This window comes from Danio aesculapii, chromosome 8 (genome assembly GCF_903798145.1).
Source record: "Danio aesculapii chromosome 8, fDanAes4.1, whole genome shotgun sequence".
NCBI lineage: Eukaryota > Metazoa > Chordata > Actinopteri > Cypriniformes > Danionidae > Danio > Danio aesculapii.
The window spans coordinates 42,412,569-42,434,415 of record NC_079442.1 but is presented as its reverse complement, the minus strand read 5'-3'; the positions used below and the strand labels follow the sequence as shown (position 1 = coordinate 42,434,415).

Sequence of the window (21,847 nt, the reverse complement as noted above, 5' to 3'; positions counted from 1 at the left end):
CTATCCCTCTAGCAATCCATCCATCCATACACCTATTTTTCCATATATTTATTTATCTATCCCTCTAGCAATCCATCTATCCATACATCTATCTATCCATCTATTTATTTATCTATCCCTCTAGCAATCCATCCATCCATACATCTATCTATCCATCTATTTATTTATCTATCCCTCTAGCAATCCATCCATCCATACATCTATCTATCCATCTATTTATTTATCAATTTATTTATCTATCCCTTTCAATCCATCCATATATCTATCTATCCATATTTATTATCTATTCAGCTATTTATTTATCTATCCCTCTTTCAATCCATTCATCCATCTATCTATTATTATCTACCCTCTTTCAATCCATACATACATCTATCTATCCATCTATTTATTTATTATTCAGCTATTTATTTATCTATCCCTCTTCAATCCATCCATATATCTATCTATCCATCTATTTATTTATCTATTCAGCTATTTATTTTCTATCCCTCTATCAATCTGTCTGTCTGTCCATCCATTTCATAATAAGACATTAATAATACATAAACGTTATATATATATATATATATATATATATATAATATATATATATATATATATATATATATATATATATATATATATTTATTTATTATTATTATTATTATTATTATTTTTTTTTTTTATAATAAAATTATTCAGTATATACTTATTTTAATTCAAGTGCATTATAAATATCATAAATAGACTAAATGTAATGTACTTTTTTTAAATAAAGGATTTTTATTACATTACTATAATAACAATATATAATAATAATATAATAACTAATAATAATAATAATAATAATAATAATAATAATAATAATAATAATAAATTGATTAAATATAATCAAATACTCAAAATGGTGAAACACAAATTCCATAAGTAAAATGTAATTTTATTTTACATTAGAGATCTCATTAGAGGTCTGTTTACCTTGGTAGGGAACTGTGTGTGGATCTCAGGTATGTATGTGTTTCCAGGGGAGCCTTTTCTAAGCGACACCACAACAAACTGTTGGAAAAGCTGCTGCTGCTGAAGTTGGATCAGATCCCTCTCTAAAGTGCGGTAACCTGGCTTCGTTTCAGGGTTGACTGAACATACACTGTGCGATGAGAGCGATCTATGACAGAAGAATGTAAACAGCATTGATGGGTTTACAAAACTACTAAAATGGGTTGATATACAAGTAAATCTAGAGTAAACAGAGTCATGTTTGCTGAGGCCTGAGGGAGACACTGACCTTTAGAGCTGTCCTCGGGATCGCTTTCTGTCCCACTCAATTCATCTGCCAGAAAACACACACTCACTGATCTATTACACTTTTTCTGTTGGTAACAAGGTTAATATGAAATATGCATGCTCTTACCGCGGGTTGCAGTCACCCAAACGCGCTTCCTTCCTCTTTTGGACTCAAAAAATCTCCTGGATCCTGTTTATAAGCTACACTTAGAATGAAAATGAAACACAAACAACATTTCCTCAGCATTTAGTTTATATAAAGCAAATTTCATGTTTTTGAAAGATGTCTCTGACTAAAAATGCAGTAAAAAGAGGAATATGGTGAATTATTATTACCCTTGAAATATTTCCTATTTTAATATAATTTATATTTATTTGAATATATATATATATATATGTATATATATATATGTAGGATATATATTATATATATATATATATATATATATATATATATAATATATATATATATATGTAATGAGCAATATCACACGAGTAGAAGGGGCAATGTGGCTGTATATCTGCAGAACAGCAGAAGCCGTTACTAATTCACCAACGTCCATAGAGCTAGTGTTTGAATGATTCTCTAGCGTAAGTGAAAGTGATGTCAAAACAGGTGATTTTGCTCACATTTTAAGATTAGAATGCTGAACCACAAAAAAAATGCCATCAATCTACAGAGATTTCCCAGTATTTCTCTGTTGCAATTGGGAGATCACAATAGTCCTATGGTATAAATACAGCACTACAACATACAAAAGAGAGAGATCGACTTAAAAAGTCATTTACCAGTTTAATAATGATTTAATCAGTTGTAGTTTGAAATTACGCTGTTTTGTCCTCTTAGGGCTTTTTATACGGTCTCTGTCATCTTGTGGATGAACATCGTCAACCATCTTTGCTCAAAGATGGGCTAATGGCCATCGACGCGCTGTCCTCTCAGAAATTACAAATGTGGGTGGAGTATTACAAAAGGGTTAAGGAGGCTGGACAAGTGCTGTTATTTGCAGAATATCGCACAGCTATTAGCCAATCAGATTCAAGAACCAGACAGAACTGTTGTGTGTGTGTGTATATATAAATTTAACTACAACATCATCATTACTGTATCATTTCTACAACATTTGGCCTTTACTCTGCGACACATAGTCCTTCAGAAATCATTCTAATATGCTGATTTGGAGGAATATTTTATTATTATTATTATGAGGAATATTCATTGTTTCCAATATCAGGATTTGATTTAAAGAGAGAGTGCAGCTAATATGAAAATAAGATATTAACTTACTCATCCAATCCAAGATTTAGTTAATTTTTTTCCTTTAATAGGGAATTAAAAATGATTTTCAGCTAAAACTGTGGTTCTTCATCACTCATGAAACAAAATTCGGCAGCTATTCAGAGTTTGACAGCCATAAAATAAATATACAGTCACAGATTATTTCACTTCATTAGATGTTACTGTATCATCAGAAGCAACTGGTATCATTATTATTTATTCATTTACTCTCAAAATGTTAGTAGCCCAAACAGAATCTGATACATGGAAATGAAAATGACATATATGACATGCAAGTTTTTATTTGGATTTCACAAATAAAATGCCATATATGCAAAATATATTTCCAAATATTGTATAAATGGCTTATACATGTTCAAATATATTAGCTATAATATTATATGAACATATATGAACACATTACGGGTAAAATATTTGCACATATAATGCCATGTTTTGTAATTCCAACGGTTGAAAAACTGAAATGGCCATTTTTGCAATATTTGGACTTATATATTGCATATAACATGTAATATACATGAAATTCAAATATATACCTGTCATTGCATATACAGCTAAGGTATAATGTTCTATTGAATCACAGACACAACATGATAATTTAGGCTAAAAACATGCTAACATGCTAGTGCATGCCAGAAAACACAACAACTTGTTATTCATGTTAGAAGCCTTTCAATTCATGCTAGCACCATGCTAATCACTGTAAAAACTTAAATTTATTATGCTGTCAATATACTAAGATGCTTAAATCATGCTAATTCGTGATAAAAAATATGCTAACCTGCTAGCAACTTGCAATTTTAAACTAACTTTACTCCTCCTATTGAATTAATCACAGATGCAACATGATAATCTAAGCTAATGCATGCTAACAACATGCTAATTCATACTAGAAACACAAAAACAACTTGTTAATTCATGTCAGAAGCCTTCCAATTTATGCTAGCAACATGCTAATGTCACTTTAAAAACGTATAATTTATGCTGTGAATATGCCAAGTATGCTAAAACTATGCTAATTCATGATAACCATATGCTAATGTACTAGAAACATGCTACAGCATGCAATTTCAACAAACTTTACTCCTCTATTGAATTAATCACAGACACAACATAATAATCTAAGCAATTGTTTAACGGAGAGAAGATTTTCAGACATTTCTTAACATTATAGTTTTAATAACTCATTTTAAATAACTGATTTTTTTATCTTTGCCATGATGACAGCACATCATATTGTACTGGATATTTTAAGATATTAGTATTCAGCTTAAAGTGACATTTAAGGCTTAACTAGGTTAATGAGGCAAGTCAGGGTAATTAGGCAAGTTATTGTATAAACGATGGTTTTGTTCTGTAGACTATCGAAACAAATAGTGCTATAAAGGGGCTAATAATATTGACCTTAAAATGATTTTAAAAAAAATTAAAAACTGCTTTTATTCTAGCCGAAATAAAACAAATAAGACTTCTCCAGAAGAAAAAATATTATCAGACATACTGTGAAAATTTCCTTGCTCTGTTTAAACATCATTTGGGAAATATTTGAAAAGCAATATTCACAGGAGGACCAATATTCTGACTTCAAATTTATATGTGGGAGCCTCTGACGTTTTATGAACCACCAAGGAGGACCGCAGTTACAATCTTAAAATCTACTAAAGGAAAAGTATAATTACACTTTCTGCATCACGATGACCAGCATCTCTGTGTGTATTTCAGTGCTGTTTTCCTCAATTGGTCAGAATAGGATATGACACGCTAATTATGGTTCATTTTCATGAAGACCACAGCGGTGTGCCCACATCACAGCGAGAGCATGAGACAGCAGACGCTTGTGGCATGATGAGCGGAAACAGCCTGGTGCTGCTGCCACGCAGATAAAGGCAACGCTCAACATGTGTGGATGGTAAAGGCATGATGCACTGCACTGAACTTCACACGAGTTTCAAATACAGTTATAAAGGAGGATTTTATGAGGTCGCTAGGCAGCAGAATAATCATTAGCACGGTTTAACAAATAGTCGAAACTAATCGCATACAAAATTAAAGTTTGTATTTACATAATAGACAGTTGAAGTCACCATTATTAGCCCTCCTGTGATTTTGTTTTTCCAAATATTTCCCAAATTATGTTTAACAGAGCAAGGAATTTCCATAGTATTTCCTAAAATATTTTTTCTTCTGGAGAAAGTCTTATTTGTTTTATTTCAACTAGAATAAAATAAGTTTTTAAACCATTTTAAGGTCAAAATTATTAGCCCCCTTAAGTAATATTTGTTTTCGACTGTCTACAGAAAAAACACTGTTATACAATGGTTTGCCTAACTACCCTGACTTGCTTAATTAACCTAGTTAAGCCTTTAAAAGTCCCTTTAAGCTCAATACTAGTGTCTTTAAAAATATCTAGTAAAATATTATGTACTTTCATCATGGCAAAGATAAAAGAAATCAGTTATTAGGAATTGGTATTTATAATTTAATTTGTATTATGTTTAGAAATGTGTTGAAAAATCTTCTTTCAGGGACTATCAATTATAACTTCAACTGATATACTGTAGGTGGATGTACGCATTTATAGACTTTTTTTTCGTTGCTGCTTGGAGGGCACCAGCGTCTTGCAGTAGGATGCTTAGAACTTCCATTTACAGCGTTTACAACTGGTAAATCTTGATCCAAAAATGGTTGTCAATACCGTTTTGAGTAGCTTATGGAGTGCTTTTGTGATCCAAACTTCAATTTTGAAAGGTGTGTTAAAGCCGTTATACTTCTGTCAGATGCGATTCAAGCGCGAGAGAAAAACCTTCTCCTAATTCAGTCAGATCAGATGCTGAAATACAGTGTCATGCACTCGACCTGTCAGCTGTTATACTGTACTCAGCAGCTCTTCAATGCGCGCGCGCATGCGCACGCACACGCACACACACACAAAATAGATCACTGCATTATAGAGCAAACCATATTACTGGCATGAAACTTAACAGGTATGTAACGAAGCCAAAAAATAAAAGTCCGTTACTGATATTCTGCTGGCTGATTTGCATGATGATTCTAATCGGGAGCCGTTTAGGTTTCGTTTCGTTCGTTTGTATTGTGTAGTATTTACCATGGCATGTGTTTTTGTGTCATTTCAAAATGCCATTTTATTTTCACTTTGTGCCAGTCTTTCAATCCATGTGTTAGTGGGACAGTACGTGTGTGTGTCAAACATGTTGGTGAATTACATTTGTTTGGGTTGGTTATATTGAAAAAAAAGGAGAAAATGTTCACTTTAGCAACGACGATGCTCCATTTAAATGGCACAAGATGCCGTCTGACGGTAATGGTAAATGACTAGCAAAATGTTGTTTTTCCTTCCTAGATTGCATTATTTAAAATAATCAGTCCAGGAGGTGGCGCTGATCGACAGCAGTATTAGATCAAAGACGTTAAAAGCAAGTATAATAAATTAAAAACTATCATTTCAAAGCTGTCCGAATGTGACACATCATTCAATTATACGCATCAAGCTGCCGACTGGAAGTTCTCAGCGTCCTCCTTACGAATATACGCAAAGCATAATGGGTAATTTTACGTTCTATATACTGTATACATAAGAAATAGACAGTACATATACAATAACGTGTATAGTTTTATTAAGAAACTTTGTTTATAAATGAATCAGCCATTTGAACGAATCATTTGAATTAATGAAACTAATGAAATGGAGACTTGTCACCATCTACTGGCGGTTTCAGTTTCATATTTACTTATCCATGACCCGCTTAAAACTAACCCAGACAACAACACACGCATGCTTACACGCAAACTAAATAAGATTTTTTGTTGTTGTTGAAGGCACAATAAGTAATATTTTTAAATAAAAATATGCAATAAAAAACCATAACAGCATTATAAATTTCTCTCAGGTGTGTTTAATGTAAATACTACTACAAAACTAAAAAAAAAACTACAATAAAGACAAATGCATCAAAAGCAACAAAATGACTAAAGTCAAAATGAAGCTAGAAACAAACAGCCTAATTCAATATATATATATATATATATATATATATATATATATATATATATATATATATATATATATATATATATATATATATATATATATTATATATATATATATATATATATATAGATAGATAGATAGATAGATAATACTAGGGTAACAAGCTTCTGATGTTTCACTTGGACTGCTATACTCTGCAGTAACCACTAAGTAAGCACAACCTACACAAGAGCTAGACATCAGAACAATTTCCACATTTCTCTCTTGCTGTCTGACGTTAAAATAAGTGATTTCCACTGAAGACAAGCAGCATCTTACCTCCCCTTTCTGCTTGCGCTCATTATTAAAACAGCATTCCTCCATGAGCCTCATCTACACCGTTTCGTCCTTCTGATTCTTGCTTTTTTTTCAAATAACAAAATGGATCATTCTGGCACAAAGCTGAACAAAACTGATTATTCAGCAGCGTCCAGTATGATGAGCAACTACTTCATGATAATCCTCAACCTCCCGTTTCCTGCCACCATCATCCATTTCTCACCACTTCCTTTCCTCTTCCTCTATGATTATCAAAGCTGACATTTCTGATGCTTCTCTTCCGTAACGTCTTACATTCAGTGCAATTAAGAGCTAGGACAAGAAAAAAAGGATCTATATTTTACGAATCATCACAAAAAGACAGGCTAAGATGTGATGATATGCGTAAAGGCATCAGTCATCAGGCTGTGGTGCTTTAAAGTAGATTCATTAAAAAAATATTAATTGGATTCTCATACAAATTGTCTGTACAGTTATGCCAATGTGTCATGCAAGAAAATGGATTAGGCTAATTCAATCGAGGAGTAAAGTTTGTTGAAATTGCAAGCTGCTAGCATGTTTCTAAGTTGCTAACATGAATTAACAAGTTGTTATTGTGTTTCTAGTATGAATTAGCATGTTTTAGCATGTTTTAGCTTGGATTATCATGTTGTGTATGTGATTAATTCAATGGACAGTTAAGTTAGTTGAAATTGTAAGTGCTAGCACGTTTGCATATTGAAATCACAAATTAGCATGTTTCTAACATACTTAGAATTTTGTTAGCATCAATTAACATGATATTATATTTTATAAAGTGAGTTAGCATATTGCTAGCATTAATTGGAAGGCTTTTAACATGAATTGGCAAGTTGTCGTATTTGTAGCATGAATTAGCATGTAAGCATGTTTTAGCTTGGATTATCATGTTGTGTATGATTAATTCAATAGAGGGTAAAGTTTGTTGAAATTGCAAGTTGCTAGCACATTAGCATATTGTTATAAAGAATTAGCATGTTTCTAGTTTAGCGTTTTGTTAGCATCAATTAACATTATATACGTTTCTAAAGAGAATTAGCATGTTGCTAGCATGAATTAGAAGGCTAATCTTATTTAACAATTTGTATTGTGTTTCTAGTATGAATTAGCATGTTATTTGTATGTTAGCTTGGATTATCATTTTGTGTCTGATTAATTCAATAGCATAAATACCATTTGGCTATCATCAATTACCATGATATTATTATTTTTTAAGTGAATTATCATGTTGCTAGCATTAATTGGAAGGCCTCTAATATGAATTAAAAGTTGTTATTGTGTTCTAACATAAATTAGTTTGTTGTTAGCATGTTTGAAGCTTGGATTATCATGCCGTGTCTTTGATTAATTTAAGCACACTGAACTGAGCTAAACTGAACTGAACTTAAACACAGAAAACTGAACTACACTGTTCCAATTTACTATGACCTTTTATGTGAAGCTGCTTTGACACAATCTACATTGTAAAAGCGCTATACAAATAAAGGTGAATTGATTTGTATAGAGGAGTAAAGCTGGTTAAAATTGCAAGTTGCTAGCACGTTGACATATTGTTATCATGAATTAGCATGTTTCTCGCATACTTAGCATTTTATTAGCATCAATAACATATTATATATTTCTAAAGTGAATTAGTATGTTGCTAGCATACTTAGCATTTTATTAGCATCAATGAACATAATATATTTCTATAGTGAATTAGTATGTTGCTAGCATAGATTGGAATGCCTTTAGTATGAATTAACATGAATTAGCATACTGTTAGTATGTTTTTAGCTTGGATTATCATGTTGTGTCTGTGATTAATTCAATAGCCAGTAAAGTTTGTTGAAATTGCAAGTTGCTAATACATTAGCATTTTGATATCACAAATTAGCATGTTTCTAACATACTTAGCATTAACATTAACATGATATTATATGTTTCTAAAGTGAGTTAGCATGTTGCTAGCATGAATTGGAAGGCTTCTAACATGAATTAACAATTTGATATTGTGTTTGTAGCATGAATTAGCATGTTGTTAGCTTGGATTATTATGTTGTGTCTGTGATTAATTCAATAGAGAGGTCAATTTCTTGAAATTGCAAGTTGCTAACACGTTATTTTCGTTATTGTTATCACGAATTAGCATGTTTCTAGCCAACTTAGCATTTTGTTAGCATCAATTAACATGATACTATATGTTTCTAAAGTTAATTAATATGTGGCTAGCATTAATTTGAAGGCCTCTAATATAAATTAACAAGTTGTGATGTTTCTAGCATGAATTAGCATGTTGTTAGCATGTTTTAGTTTGGATTATCATGCTGTGTCTGTGATTAATTCAATTAGCAGGTTTCTAGCATACCTAGCATTTTGTTAGCATCAATTAACATGATATTATATGTTTCTAAAGTGAATAAGCATGTTGCTAGCATAAATTGGAAGGCTTCTAATATGAATTAACAAGTTGTTATTGTGTTTCTAGCATGAATTAGCATGTTGTTAGCTTGGATTATCATGCCGTGTCTGTGAACATATTTCTAACATTATTAAACCTGCTGTTACCATGCTTTTAGTATGAAATAACCTTACAAAGCTGAACAAAACTGATTATTCAACAGCATCCAGTATGATGAGCAGCGACTTCATGATAATCCTCAACCTCTCGTTTCCTGCCACCATCATCCATTTCTCACCACTTCCTTTCCGCTATGACCAGCAAAACTGACATTTCTGACCTTTCTCTTTCGTCCTACATTCAGTGCAATTAAAGACTAGACAAAAAATTGCTTATACATCAAAATGGTTTATGTGCTCAACAATTGTGTTGCTGCGCTGAATGACATGCAGTTAGTTTCCTAATATTTTTGCGGTGCTGTTTGCTTTGTGTCGCATTTCCCAAAAGATGACACGCACTACGTTCATTTTTTACTTTAGATAGCAGCTTGTAAGATACTTGTATTAATTGATAGTAATTATACTTGTATTATACTTTGGTCACCAGAAATTGGCCACAAAAACATGAACCTCTGAGTCAGGTTGCAACTCAATTCTCAAAAACTATTCAAAACATTCAATTCTCAGGCTATTTTAATTAAGTTTCTGAGTTCCTGGTTTCATGGATATAATTATGGCAAGAAAGTGCTAAAACATGACCTAGATGTTTCCTACAACATTGTGGGTATTAACGACAAAGAAATACAGATTTTGTAAAAAATGTTGCGTTTTTTTTTTCTGGAATGTTATTTTGACATTAAATCGAGAGTTTGAGCACTCTTGTGTCTGAATCAATATACATTTACAATATGATTCAATATACACTACATGACAAAAGTGTTGTTGCCTATCCAAGTTTTAGGAACAACAAATAATAACTTGACTTCTAGTTGATCATTTGGTATCAGAAAGAGCTTATATGAAAGGCAAAGGCAAAGTTAAAAAACCATGTTGACATGGATACACAGGATTTCTTCAGGTTTCACCAAATTAAATTTAGGATTTTTTAAGACCATGAAATTTAAGATATTAATAATACAATAATTATTTTGAATATTTTTATTAATTTTCAAATATATCCTTTCACAAACCTATAACCCTTACCAAGAATAGAACAAAACATAACTCTCAGTTATTTCAGTCTACAATAATAATAATAAAAAAATCTAGGTCAGGTCAGTATCCTCAGCAGTAAATAAATGAAAAAACTTTAAGCAAATGTTAAAGTAATTACATGCTATTTTTAAATAAAAAGTCTAAGAAATGGGTTATTTTTTGTTTTTTTCTCCTGTTGCGCTCAACGAAGGACCAAATGACCAGAGAAGGGTCATATGACCTTAAGGTTAACTTTCTCCAAATTTCAGGAGGTAGAATATTGACTCTATGATAATCATGCTGACTCTACAAACTCAAATTATGCTTTGCAATCAGTAATAATGTGCACCTAGTTCAGAGAGAGAGTGGACCAGATCAACTCACTCTTCACTCTTACCTAATAGGCCAACCTTTGACCAGCACCCAAATTTTGACTATAAAGATGAGGGTTTTTTACTGAAACATTGAAAGCTCAGCCATGGGATAAGTGCACATTACCCGGCATTCTCGCAATGACTGGAGATGGTTTGCAGATTCATCAAGCATAAGCCAAGCACTGTTGGTCCGAGTGTTGAAGCTGGCTTCTGCTGATGAAACTTCAAACTAGCTTCGGTTTTATTTTCTTACACTTGTCTCTTTTATTCCAGTTTACGTAAAGCACTTTAAATTGCCACTGTGTAAAAAATGTGCTATATAAATAAACTTGCCTTGCCTTGACTGCAATGGGCTCCCCAGTCTTTGAAGAGGAAAATGATGGCACGTCTATGAGGTTGTATACTTAAATCAAATTGCTTGGGGTTTCATTATCTGTCTTTTATTCATGTAATCCTCATTACTCCACTTTATTTAGCATTATAAGCCTTTTATGCAATTTTGTTGTATTGTGTTCATAAGTATGATTCATGATTATTGATTATTATTGTGATAATTGATATCAGCCGTGCGTACCAGCATTAAACAGTTACATTGCTTGATTAGTATGGTGTAGGGACTGTTATTGGTGCTCCTCTTGTCGATTAGCACCACACTTGTCTCACTTGCATAAACATAATCCCTACTAAAACCTTTTTAGTATGCTGAAACATTTTACATACTAAAATTTGGGGCATACTAAAACAAAAACATTTTAATGAGATGGATTGTTGGTGATTGTATGGATGTTAATAGCCAGATTGGGTAGCTATACATGAACAAAGGAAAATTAAGACCTGTTAAAAAAGGATTCAAGACCTTCAACACAACATTTCAGTATATTTAAGACTTTTTAAGACCCCGAAGACACCCTGATACATGTATGAAGATTTAAATGTAAAAAATATGCATTTTAAGTATGCATTAATAACATTACAAATAAACATGACATGATTTCTTGTTAAATAAACTATTGTTTATTAATGACATATGTATGATGCTGTAGTGACATATTAATGTGTCTTCCGTAAATCGTGGTAAAAAATTTATATTTACATTATTTTTGTTTCATAATTACTGAACACATTGTAATGTAAAACTAAATTTAAAGCCATAATACACTTTTACTCGATTTCTCAAGGAGCAGTGCTGTGTTATCAGCATTTGGGTGCAGCTCCTCTTTATAAAACTCTGAGGAATACATTATGTCATGTCAAAGTGTGTGGTTAAAGTTCACATGCACAATCAGAGAAACAGGTGGTGACAGACACACGTTGTGCAATGTTTAATGCCACCTGACACAGTGTTTATGTGTGTGAGTTTACCAGGGGTTGCCGGCTTGTCTTGTACGTTGCAGCAGGTTTGACTGCTGATGATCTGGGAGAGCTGGAGATGGTGGTGCATGTAGGTGATGTTGTTAGCTGTCTATGGTCTCGTCCCACTTTATGCAGCCGGTCACCATTAGGCAATAGTGTGAAGGGCTTCGGTGAGAGCTGTATACGGTGACAGACAAGAAAAGATGTAGGGGGAGTTAAGTTAAGTTAAGATAAGTTTAATTTAGTTTATTATAGTTTATTTATTAGTTTATTATAGATAGTATAGTATAGTATAGTATAGTATAGTATAGTATAGTATAGTATAGTATAGAACAGTATAGAACAGTATAGTATAGTATAGTATAGAACAGTATAGTATAGTATAGTATAGTAGTATAGTAGCGATGCTCCGATCAGGATTTTTGCAGCCGATACCGAGTACCGATTCCTTGTCATGGTGATTGGCCGATACTAAGTAGCGATTCTAATGCTTCAAGTTTATAATGTATTAAGCACATTTTCCTTCCAATTATGAACCTAAAGAGAAGATCTCGCCTTGCCCAAGAGAATAAATGAATGATACTGCATATAATACCTCAAACACATCTCTTATAACCATTTAGGTGTGAACATGTCATGGCTAGAAGCAGCTTTACAGGAAATAATTCATTCATTCATTTTACTTCGGCCTAGTCTCTTATTTATTAGGGGTCTCCACAGTGGAATGAACCGCCACAGAAAATAATAAAAACAGAGATAAAAATTGGTAAGAAAAATTACAGTAAACAGTAGTTTATAAGCCTAAGTATATTACAAGAAGTTATATTATTAAATATAAGTTGTTTTTTTTTATCTAAAAAATTCCAGTCAACTTTTAGTGAACTTGCAATATTGTCAAAAACACAGAATTTCTGTGATTGGTTCATGAGATCGGCCAGATTGGCGAGTACTGATCGAGGCATGAAATGTGATTATCGGCCGATACCATCTTCGACGGATCGATTGGAGCATATTATAGTATAGTATAGTATAGTATTGTATAGTATAGTATAGTATAGTAGTTCAATTCAGTTCAGTTTAGTTTAGCTTAGTTTAGTTTAGTTCAGTATAGTTTATTATAGTTTAGTTAAAAATTAGCCAGTGGACTTAATGTCCATTTTTTGTTGCTATTAAAATACACAGTTGGAATAAATGACTTAAAATTAAAAAGACAAGAGGTGCATTTATTTGATTATTTAAACAATTTTCTTTCTTAATTTAAAAAAGTCAGTAAACACATTAATATTATAAAACATTATTGCATTTTTACATTACCCTCCCCATTTTAATATTTTTAAATAAATAAATAAATACAAAAATAAAGAAGAATATAGAAATAAATTTTTCAAAGTTTGGACTCCATATTTGGATTATTTGTAACCTAGACTTTGCCCTATAATGCTAAAAGTAATATTGTAACTGTATTATTAAGTTTTAATAATAAACTGTATTTTTACTAAGGAAAATAAGCAATGTTTTTAGCCCTTTTTCTGATCTGTTTACTCTCGTTTATTTATAATTTCTTTATGTGTCCTTTGAAGACTGTATTATTGTGAAAATTCAATAAATATAATTGTAAAAAATTAAATAAATAAACAACTTATGTTGGCCAGTTGTCGTGAATATATAAAAAACTATATATAAAATATAATATATAAAAAAAAAACATATATCATGTTTTATTGTTCCACTATAGTAATGGTTATATACATTTTCCTTCAGCTTAGTCCCTTATTTATCAGGGGTCCCCACAGCGTAATGAACCGCCAACTAGTTCAGCATATGTTTTACTCAGCAGATGCCCTCCCAGCCGCAACCCAGTACTGGGAAAGTAATGATAATATTAACAATAAAATATTAAACTTAATACATGTCTCTCATGTTGTCCCACAGTAACAAAAATACGATGTATGGGTCGAGTTCAGTAGCTAATCAGCCAGAATCAGCCAGCTGGAAGCGGTGACGACCAGCGAGACTTAGCTATCACTCAAGTGGCCACGGTCTTAATTATGCAGACTTAATATAACCTAATGTAAAGAAAACGGATGTGTTATAAAAAAATTCACCCACCTCACAGTTGTCATGAAGGGTAATATTAGCTATATACACCAAAATCATTCTTTGTACCAGGCTGTAAACACCCTTTTTTCTGCTGTAAATTTGGCCATTGTAACAGTGGGGTCAATGGAAATCTGCTCTATTATGGAGCCAGGACTAGCGGAATTTCGCTGAATTGACCCTTTGCTAAGCCACACCCAAAAACTGCCACTGACCAATCGTGGCTTAACAACCGTAGCTACACGCAGGGGCTCTGTCAAGCTTTCGAGCGAGGGAAACAGGCCAAAGCGCTGTCCATATTGATTGTGCAAATCTGACACCTGGACCAGGTGGTGGAATTTTTCCCTTTTCAAAACCAAAAACCCAAGAGGAGAAATGCCAGCGTGGATCAAGCTGTGTGAGGGGCTTTTGTTTTGATATCCCTAACACATTCAGTGATAGACGGCAATAACTCACACACCTCTTACCCTAAACAGATCTAAACTGTGTTTCCTACAAAAATACAAAGCAGGTTATGTTTCACAGCTGTCTTTTTTTCCCCGCTCGATATTATGAGCAATGCTCCGTTTAAGCCTTCGCCATAGTAACGTTAACATTAGTCATATTAATAGCGAATAGGTCATAATAACATGAGTTATTGATTCGGAAAATATGAATCTGCGAATCTGTTGCTAACTTTACTGAACTTCATATTTCCATCTGTTTCAAGCAACGAATGTTTGAAATCACAAATCAACAGAACAAAACCGAGATGTGATCACAAACTGAGCACTTGCAATCAATATACTTTACCAGCAGCTGTTTTTCAGTAACTTATAAAGAGCACACAAACATAATGACAGTAATAGGTAACTTACTGTACATTGTTATGGGTCAATGATGCTAATATTCGGCACAAGTTCATCAATTTCCCCTTTCTGGCTGTTCTTTCTATGAATGAATTATGTAAAAGCTCTGTCCATGCGCGTTTCCTCGTCGGTTAGTAACACTATATTTCATTGCACAACAATAGCCTATCAGGCTTTTTGGCTAAAAATAGAGAAATCATGGTTTAATTTGTTATTATTAGATTATTTTTAAATGTCACCTCTCCTGCTGTGCATAAACTGAACTGTTGAATGATCAGCATATGAGGCAGCTAGGCTAAGCTAGCTTTAATTTTGATTGAATTATTCTCCAATCCGTCACCTATTATGTCGTGAATATACCCCTGTAATACATACTGTAGTCCCTTTTTGTCTGGCTTTCTCTGATATCTCACCTGTTCATCAAAAATGACTAATTATATCCCGAATGTCTGACATCGGCGCATGCACATTGAAAAAATGTGCCAGGCACGAAAGCTTGACAGGCGTAGCAACAGTAACTAAGGAGGGCGGGGCTTAGCGAAATGTCAATTGAAGTTTTAGTTTTATAACAATAGGCGGCATGATGGCTAAGTGGTTGCAAGAAGGTCGCTGGTTCGAGTCCCAGCTGGGCCAGTTGGCATTTCTGTTTGCATCTTCTCCCTGTGTTTGCGTGGGTTTCCCCCACAGCTCAAAGACATGCGGTACAGGTGAATTGAATAAACTAAATAGTGTGTGTGTGTGTGTGTGTGTGTGTTTGTGTGTGTGAGAATGTTAGAGTGTATAAGTGTTTCCCAGTACTGAGTTAAGTCTGGAAGGCCATCTGCTACGTAAAACTTGTGGCGGAATAGTTGGCGGTTCATTCTGCTGTGGCAACCACTGATAAATACGGGACTAATCTGAAGGAAAATAATGAATGGATGATAATAATTTATGTAATTTAGTGTCCATTTAATTCAACATACAGTTTGTAATCTTTTTTGAGATTTTTTTTTCAAAAAGTAATGCAATAGTTACTTTCTCTGGTAATTAGTTACTTTTATAATGAAGTAATTCAGTTACTAACTCTGTTTGCGAGAAGTAACTATAACTAATTACTTATAATTTGTTATACTATGAATTTAATTATTAATAACTAAAATAACTAATTGCCCAACACTGGATATAGTTTATAGTAATAAAGAATCATCAAATCAGTATGCATTTAAAAGCACAGTCACCTTGAGCTGTGGCCTTTCTCTTTGTCCAACTGTGTAGTTTCGTTGCCGTCTTATAGGTAAACACATGGAGAAAGCGTGATGTCTTCATATGGGTTTTCTTTTGGCATATCCGCTGCAAATAAATAGTTAAAAATGTAGAAGATATTAGATAACATTGCAAAAACAATTTCCTCCATTACAATTATGGATGTGTAAATCTACTAGTCAGTGGTTTGTCTGTCTGTCTTGAGAAGGCCCTCTACAATTAAATTTGTTTATAATACACTAAAGTTGCTTTCAAAAACAGCTAGACAGTCTATTCAGCTTCTTGAAATGCAGTTAGAAAAGTTAGACTATATCTAATTCACACACACAATCACAAAAAATGCTAAGATGTGATGAAATGTGTAAAGATGTCGGTCTGTAAATGGCTGTAGCTGCAGTGTTTAAAAGCAGATTCATTTAAATAATTGTAATAGGTTTTCTCAGAGTCATAGCAACTGTCTTTTCTTCACAGTTATGCCAACGTGTCATGTAAAAAAGGGCATCATTCAATAGAGGAGTAAAAATTGCATGATGCTAGCATGTTTCTAGTATGTTAGCATAAATCGTTATCATGAAGTAGCATGTTTTTAGCATACCTAATATATGGTTAGCATCAATTAGCATGCTACTATGTTTCTAAAGTGTATTAGCATGTTGCTAGGATGAACTGGAAAACTTTTAACATGTATTAGCCAGTTGTTATTGTGTTTCCTGCATGAATTAGCATGTTGTTAGCATGTTTTAGCTTGGATTATCATGTGTCTGTGACCATACTACTAACATTAATTAACCTGTCGTTACCATGTTTTTAGCATGAATTAGCATTACTAACATAAATTAGAATTGCTGTTGGATTTTTTTAGCATGACTTGGCATGTTGATGTGCTAGAATGTTATTAGCATGAATTAATGTTACCATCATAAATTAGCATTATTGTTGGAATGTTTTAGCACACTGGGCTGCATGGTGGCGCAGTGGGTAGCACGTTCGCCTCACAGCAAGAAGGTCGCTGGTTCAAGCCTTTGCTGGATCAGTTGGCGTTTCTGTTTGGAGTTTGCATGTTCTCCCCGTGTTGGCGTGTTGGTTTCCTCCGGGTGCTCCGGTTTCCCCCACAAGTCCAAAAACATGCGCTATAGGTGAATTGGGTAGGCTAAATTGTCCGTAGTGTATGTGTGTGAATGAGAGTGTATGGATGTTTCCCAGTGATGGGTTGCAGCTGGAAGGGCATCCGTAACGTAAAACATACGCTGGATAAATTAGAGGTTCATTCCACTGTGGCGACCCCAGGTTAATAAAGGGACTAAGCCGAAAAGAAAATGAATGAATGTTTTAGCATATTGATGTGCTAAAATTATTTAACATGAATTAACATGCTGCTAGCACAATTGAACATGTTGTTAGTGTTCCAGGCTAGTTGCTATGCCTTAATAGTGATAGCTACAGTATATAGATTAATGAAGGTCCAGAGGTCTTGTAGATGGTGGTAGTAAATTAAAAGCTTTTTGAAATCTACCATTTAAAATAGGGCTGCACGATATTGGAACAAACTGACATTGCAATACTTAGCTTTTCCGCAATATTTAGCGATATGAATATAATTTATTTTCAATAATTTATAATTATAATTTCTATTGAATATAAATTCATTTTCACAATATGACTGAAGTAACTGTTTGGAAAGAATTCAGCATTTTACATTGAATGGGATGATTTTTTCTAGAGGAGGGCATCTGCATAAAATATCTAAAAATATAACAAATTAAAATAAAAAAATAAATTAAATAAACAGTGCTAAAAATACTGAAGTACAGAAATTCAGTTGTCAAATCTGAAATCACACTGTATAGTCTTAATTTTTATACATAAATAAACACAATTAATCTTTGTTAAAGTGGCAAACTTTATATTTCCTTGTGCCCCAAATGCTTTATATCTTACAGTCGCATGCCTTAAAACACATCCAAGTAAAATTCTTTCACACTGATTATGGTGAAAATTCACAACGACTCCACAAATCATGTGTACTGTGATTACTAGTTAATTATAATCCCAATTTGACATTGCAGCTCCTGCGATGTGACAACTGCAGATGCTCACATTGTAATATTGATGCTGAAATGATATACTGTGCTGCCCTAATTTAAAACATGTGACTCCCCTCAATGAAAGCCTATGCACTGTAAAAACTGCTGGGTTCCACACAATCGATTTGTGTTTGGGCAACATGAAGGAATAAGATTAACTTATTAGTTTTTACTAATTTAAGTGGTTTGAACATAAAACAATTAAGTTGCCCCCCTCCCAAAAACAAAAAAAAAAAAACTCAAGAATTGTGTAGTTTTAGCTCATTTTAAATAAAAGTTTAAACAAACAGCAAACATCATTTTTTGAGTGTGGGGTTTTATTAGTCATCTTTTGAGTACACTAGCAACTTTTAGCAAGTCTGATCAGTTTGAAAACACATTGCATGAAACCTCAGCTTAGCCTGAAGCTATGAGCAGAGTTTGGCGGTTATAGCTTGAAGGCTCTAGGAAGAGATGTGTTTAAAATTCAGGTCTATCTTCCATTTTTTATCAGTTTATCGCATATTTAGTGAACACTGTAAAAAATATCCATAAATTAGTAGTTTTCCTTATTTTGTAATTTATTTATTTATATTTTCCCCCATTTATTTCTGCTTTTGAATTAGATTACGGGACCTTGATCTTTCTTCCAACAACTTTTAACCTTGAAAAGTTTGAAAACGTGACTTTTATTTACATTTTTAATAGTTTAAAGTGATATATTGTCTGGGTTGGTGTTTATTGGGTTGGGTTGGTGTATATTAAGGTATAAAAACTTACATTTTCAGTCACATTGCCAGGACATGCCAGTACATTTTCTGTTAAAGACTTCTTAATATATATTATTTCTTTTCTATATATATATATATATATTATTAAACTATTAAAAAGTCTGTTTGTTTAACTGTAGAGTTGAATTTTCAGCATCAAAAGTCGACAGAGCACAGATCAACATCTCATAATGCAATTCACAAGCATAAATAAACAGAAAACGCGTGTGAATCACAAAATACGGAAACTGTAAAACTGATATTATTTATAGTGTATATGAACATTTTATTTTAAACAAACATCAGTTTTTTTCTAACCATATTTCACAGTAATATCTGATGGATGATATCAGAATCACTCACAGATGATGTCCTCATAGATGCTGTCTTCAGACAGGGCGTGATAAAGACCCGAGCGGCGGCTCTCCTTCCCTCTAGAGGCCGTTTGGGCTGACAGCCGCACCACATCCTCAAACTCAAATGACTTCCTGTGGAGAAAGAGGACCAAGAGTGTCTGTAGCAGGAACAATCCCTCATAGTGATGACAATTGGTTAAAATAACAAAAAAAAGCCATGTTTTAGACATTTATTTTCATTTTTAGACAACACATTACAATCGGAAGGATTACGAAATCAATATTTGGTGACATAACCCTGAATTTCAGTAAAAACCAATTAAACCATTTATTATTTTGATCAATTGTAATTTTCTGCCAAAAATGCCCCAAAATGACAATATTTTTATTTAACATTGGAATGAAATATAATAAGACCTTATAAAATGAATCATAAATTAACATTATACTCATTGTAAATGATTGGAAGATATAATGTGTTTCAAGTTATCAGATAGAAAAACAATTAGTGGAAAAGTAAACAAAAACAGCGTGACCACATGTGAGTGTTCACAAAGCCCTTGCGTGACCCCTGAAGTATTCACTGAAACAGAAGTAGGCCGAATGTGGACAATGGGCTGCGATTCTGCCAAAGCACAGCTGACATCACAGCTGGGGACGAGGCCAGACAGCTAAACTATCATCCACTCACAGTTAAACGCTCCCCAGTGTCCTCTGACACGAAGCTGTACAACCCAAAGTATGAAATAAACAAGTACAAGAGTCACATTTTCTAAGAGGGACAGTTCAACAGAAATGACTTCTTTCTTCCACTGAACACTAAAAGTAGATATTTTGAAGAATGATGCCATACAACAATAGCCACTGACTGATATACCATTTTTTCCCCCTATTATTGATATTAATGGCTACCAGTTACCAACATTTTTAATGGTGAGGATTTTTTGGATGAACTATAGTTGCGTCCCAAATGACACATTATACACTATGACTTATAGGTTGTTTTCACATGACGTCATTGATGATGACCGAAATTCAGTTGGCGGGCAGGAAACGATTCTTCTAAATAGGAATCGCTATCAGAACATCAAAATGTTTCTGTTTTATGTTGTTTATAATTGTTTAAATCTGCCAAAATAAGAAATGCCAAACAGCTTTTATAGACTTTAAAAAGTTTTTACTCATAAAGTTCAAGAAACTGTCTGAAAAACAAAAGGCGGCATGTAATAAACATTTATTAAATACATCCATGTGTACAAGCTTTTTTAACGTGATAATTCGTTTGACAGCACCAATACAGATTATATATACAGGTCTAGCTATGTATATAATATTTTTATTTGCTATAAAAATCAGATACAAACACCACCACTTATACAAAATCCAGGAAATATAAATAACGTACTCTGCCCTGTAATTGCTGCATGGAAATCTCTGTCTTGCTTTGCAATAATCCAAGTCTTTACTGGCATTTCGGCAGAATAAAGAACCGTAACGTGAACATCGAGATGCGCAGCAGCGAATGTTTGTTGATGATAAGATCATCGACAGAAACAAAAAAGAAAAGCAACCCTTGCTACAAAACAAGAGGGTTATTATTTTGGAGCACTTTTCCCCCTTACAAAAATAAATAAATAATATAATGTAGACTATGTGTCCACACTTTTGTATGCTTTCATCTGTCGTTTCGTGATGTCTGGAAGATATCCACATGGGAGAAAAACTATAGTAATTTAAAATAAAGATGTTTTTGAACCACATAGTAAAGTCTATAATGTGTTTAACTCAAAATATTGTAGCATAGTAAACTGATAAACTGTAATAAATGCTGTACTTTTTGTGTAAACTGTGATGTATTGTGATGGTGTAGAATTATAGAGTAGAAAACTGAAGCCTATTAAATACTTTGTTTATTACTACAGTTGTGTCGTACCACAGCAACAACATAATTACTACGAAAGTTTAATTAAATTATCTACAGTATGCTTCCAAACTCTATAGTATTTACTATAGTATCTTTTGATGTAACATAACAGCTAATACAGTATGTACCGCATCCATGGCAGGCAAAAATATTTGAGTTCAGTAGAAAACTTGGCCCCTTTCAAGATATAAGGATCATTCCCAACATGTGCTTATTTTCTATTTATATCTCCTCTGAAAAATGATATAAACCGCTAAAATACATACTTTCCTCTATGTCCCATTCAGTTTTTTACTTCCTGCCCTGCATCTGAATGTCACGCATCACCAGAACCAT

At 33.1% G+C, this 21,847-nt stretch overlaps 1 protein-coding gene across 1 annotated transcript in view; it reads right to left on the bottom strand.

The window, feature by feature from the left end:
* Positions 1-21,847, bottom strand: part of LOC130233258 (DENN domain-containing protein 2C-like) — a 52,369-nt gene extending 30,522 nt beyond the window's left edge. Inside the window, 10 exon segments of the mRNA XM_056463210.1 lie at positions 961-1,103; positions 1,106-1,147; positions 1,268-1,312; positions 1,394-1,456; positions 3,612-3,621; positions 12,221-12,388; positions 16,374-16,438; positions 16,441-16,485; positions 19,595-19,719; positions 21,807-21,847. Of these exon segments, the coding sequence (XP_056319185.1) occupies positions 961-1,103; positions 1,106-1,147; positions 1,268-1,312; positions 1,394-1,456; positions 3,612-3,621; positions 12,221-12,388; positions 16,374-16,438; positions 16,441-16,485; positions 19,595-19,719; positions 21,807-21,847 (747 nt within the window).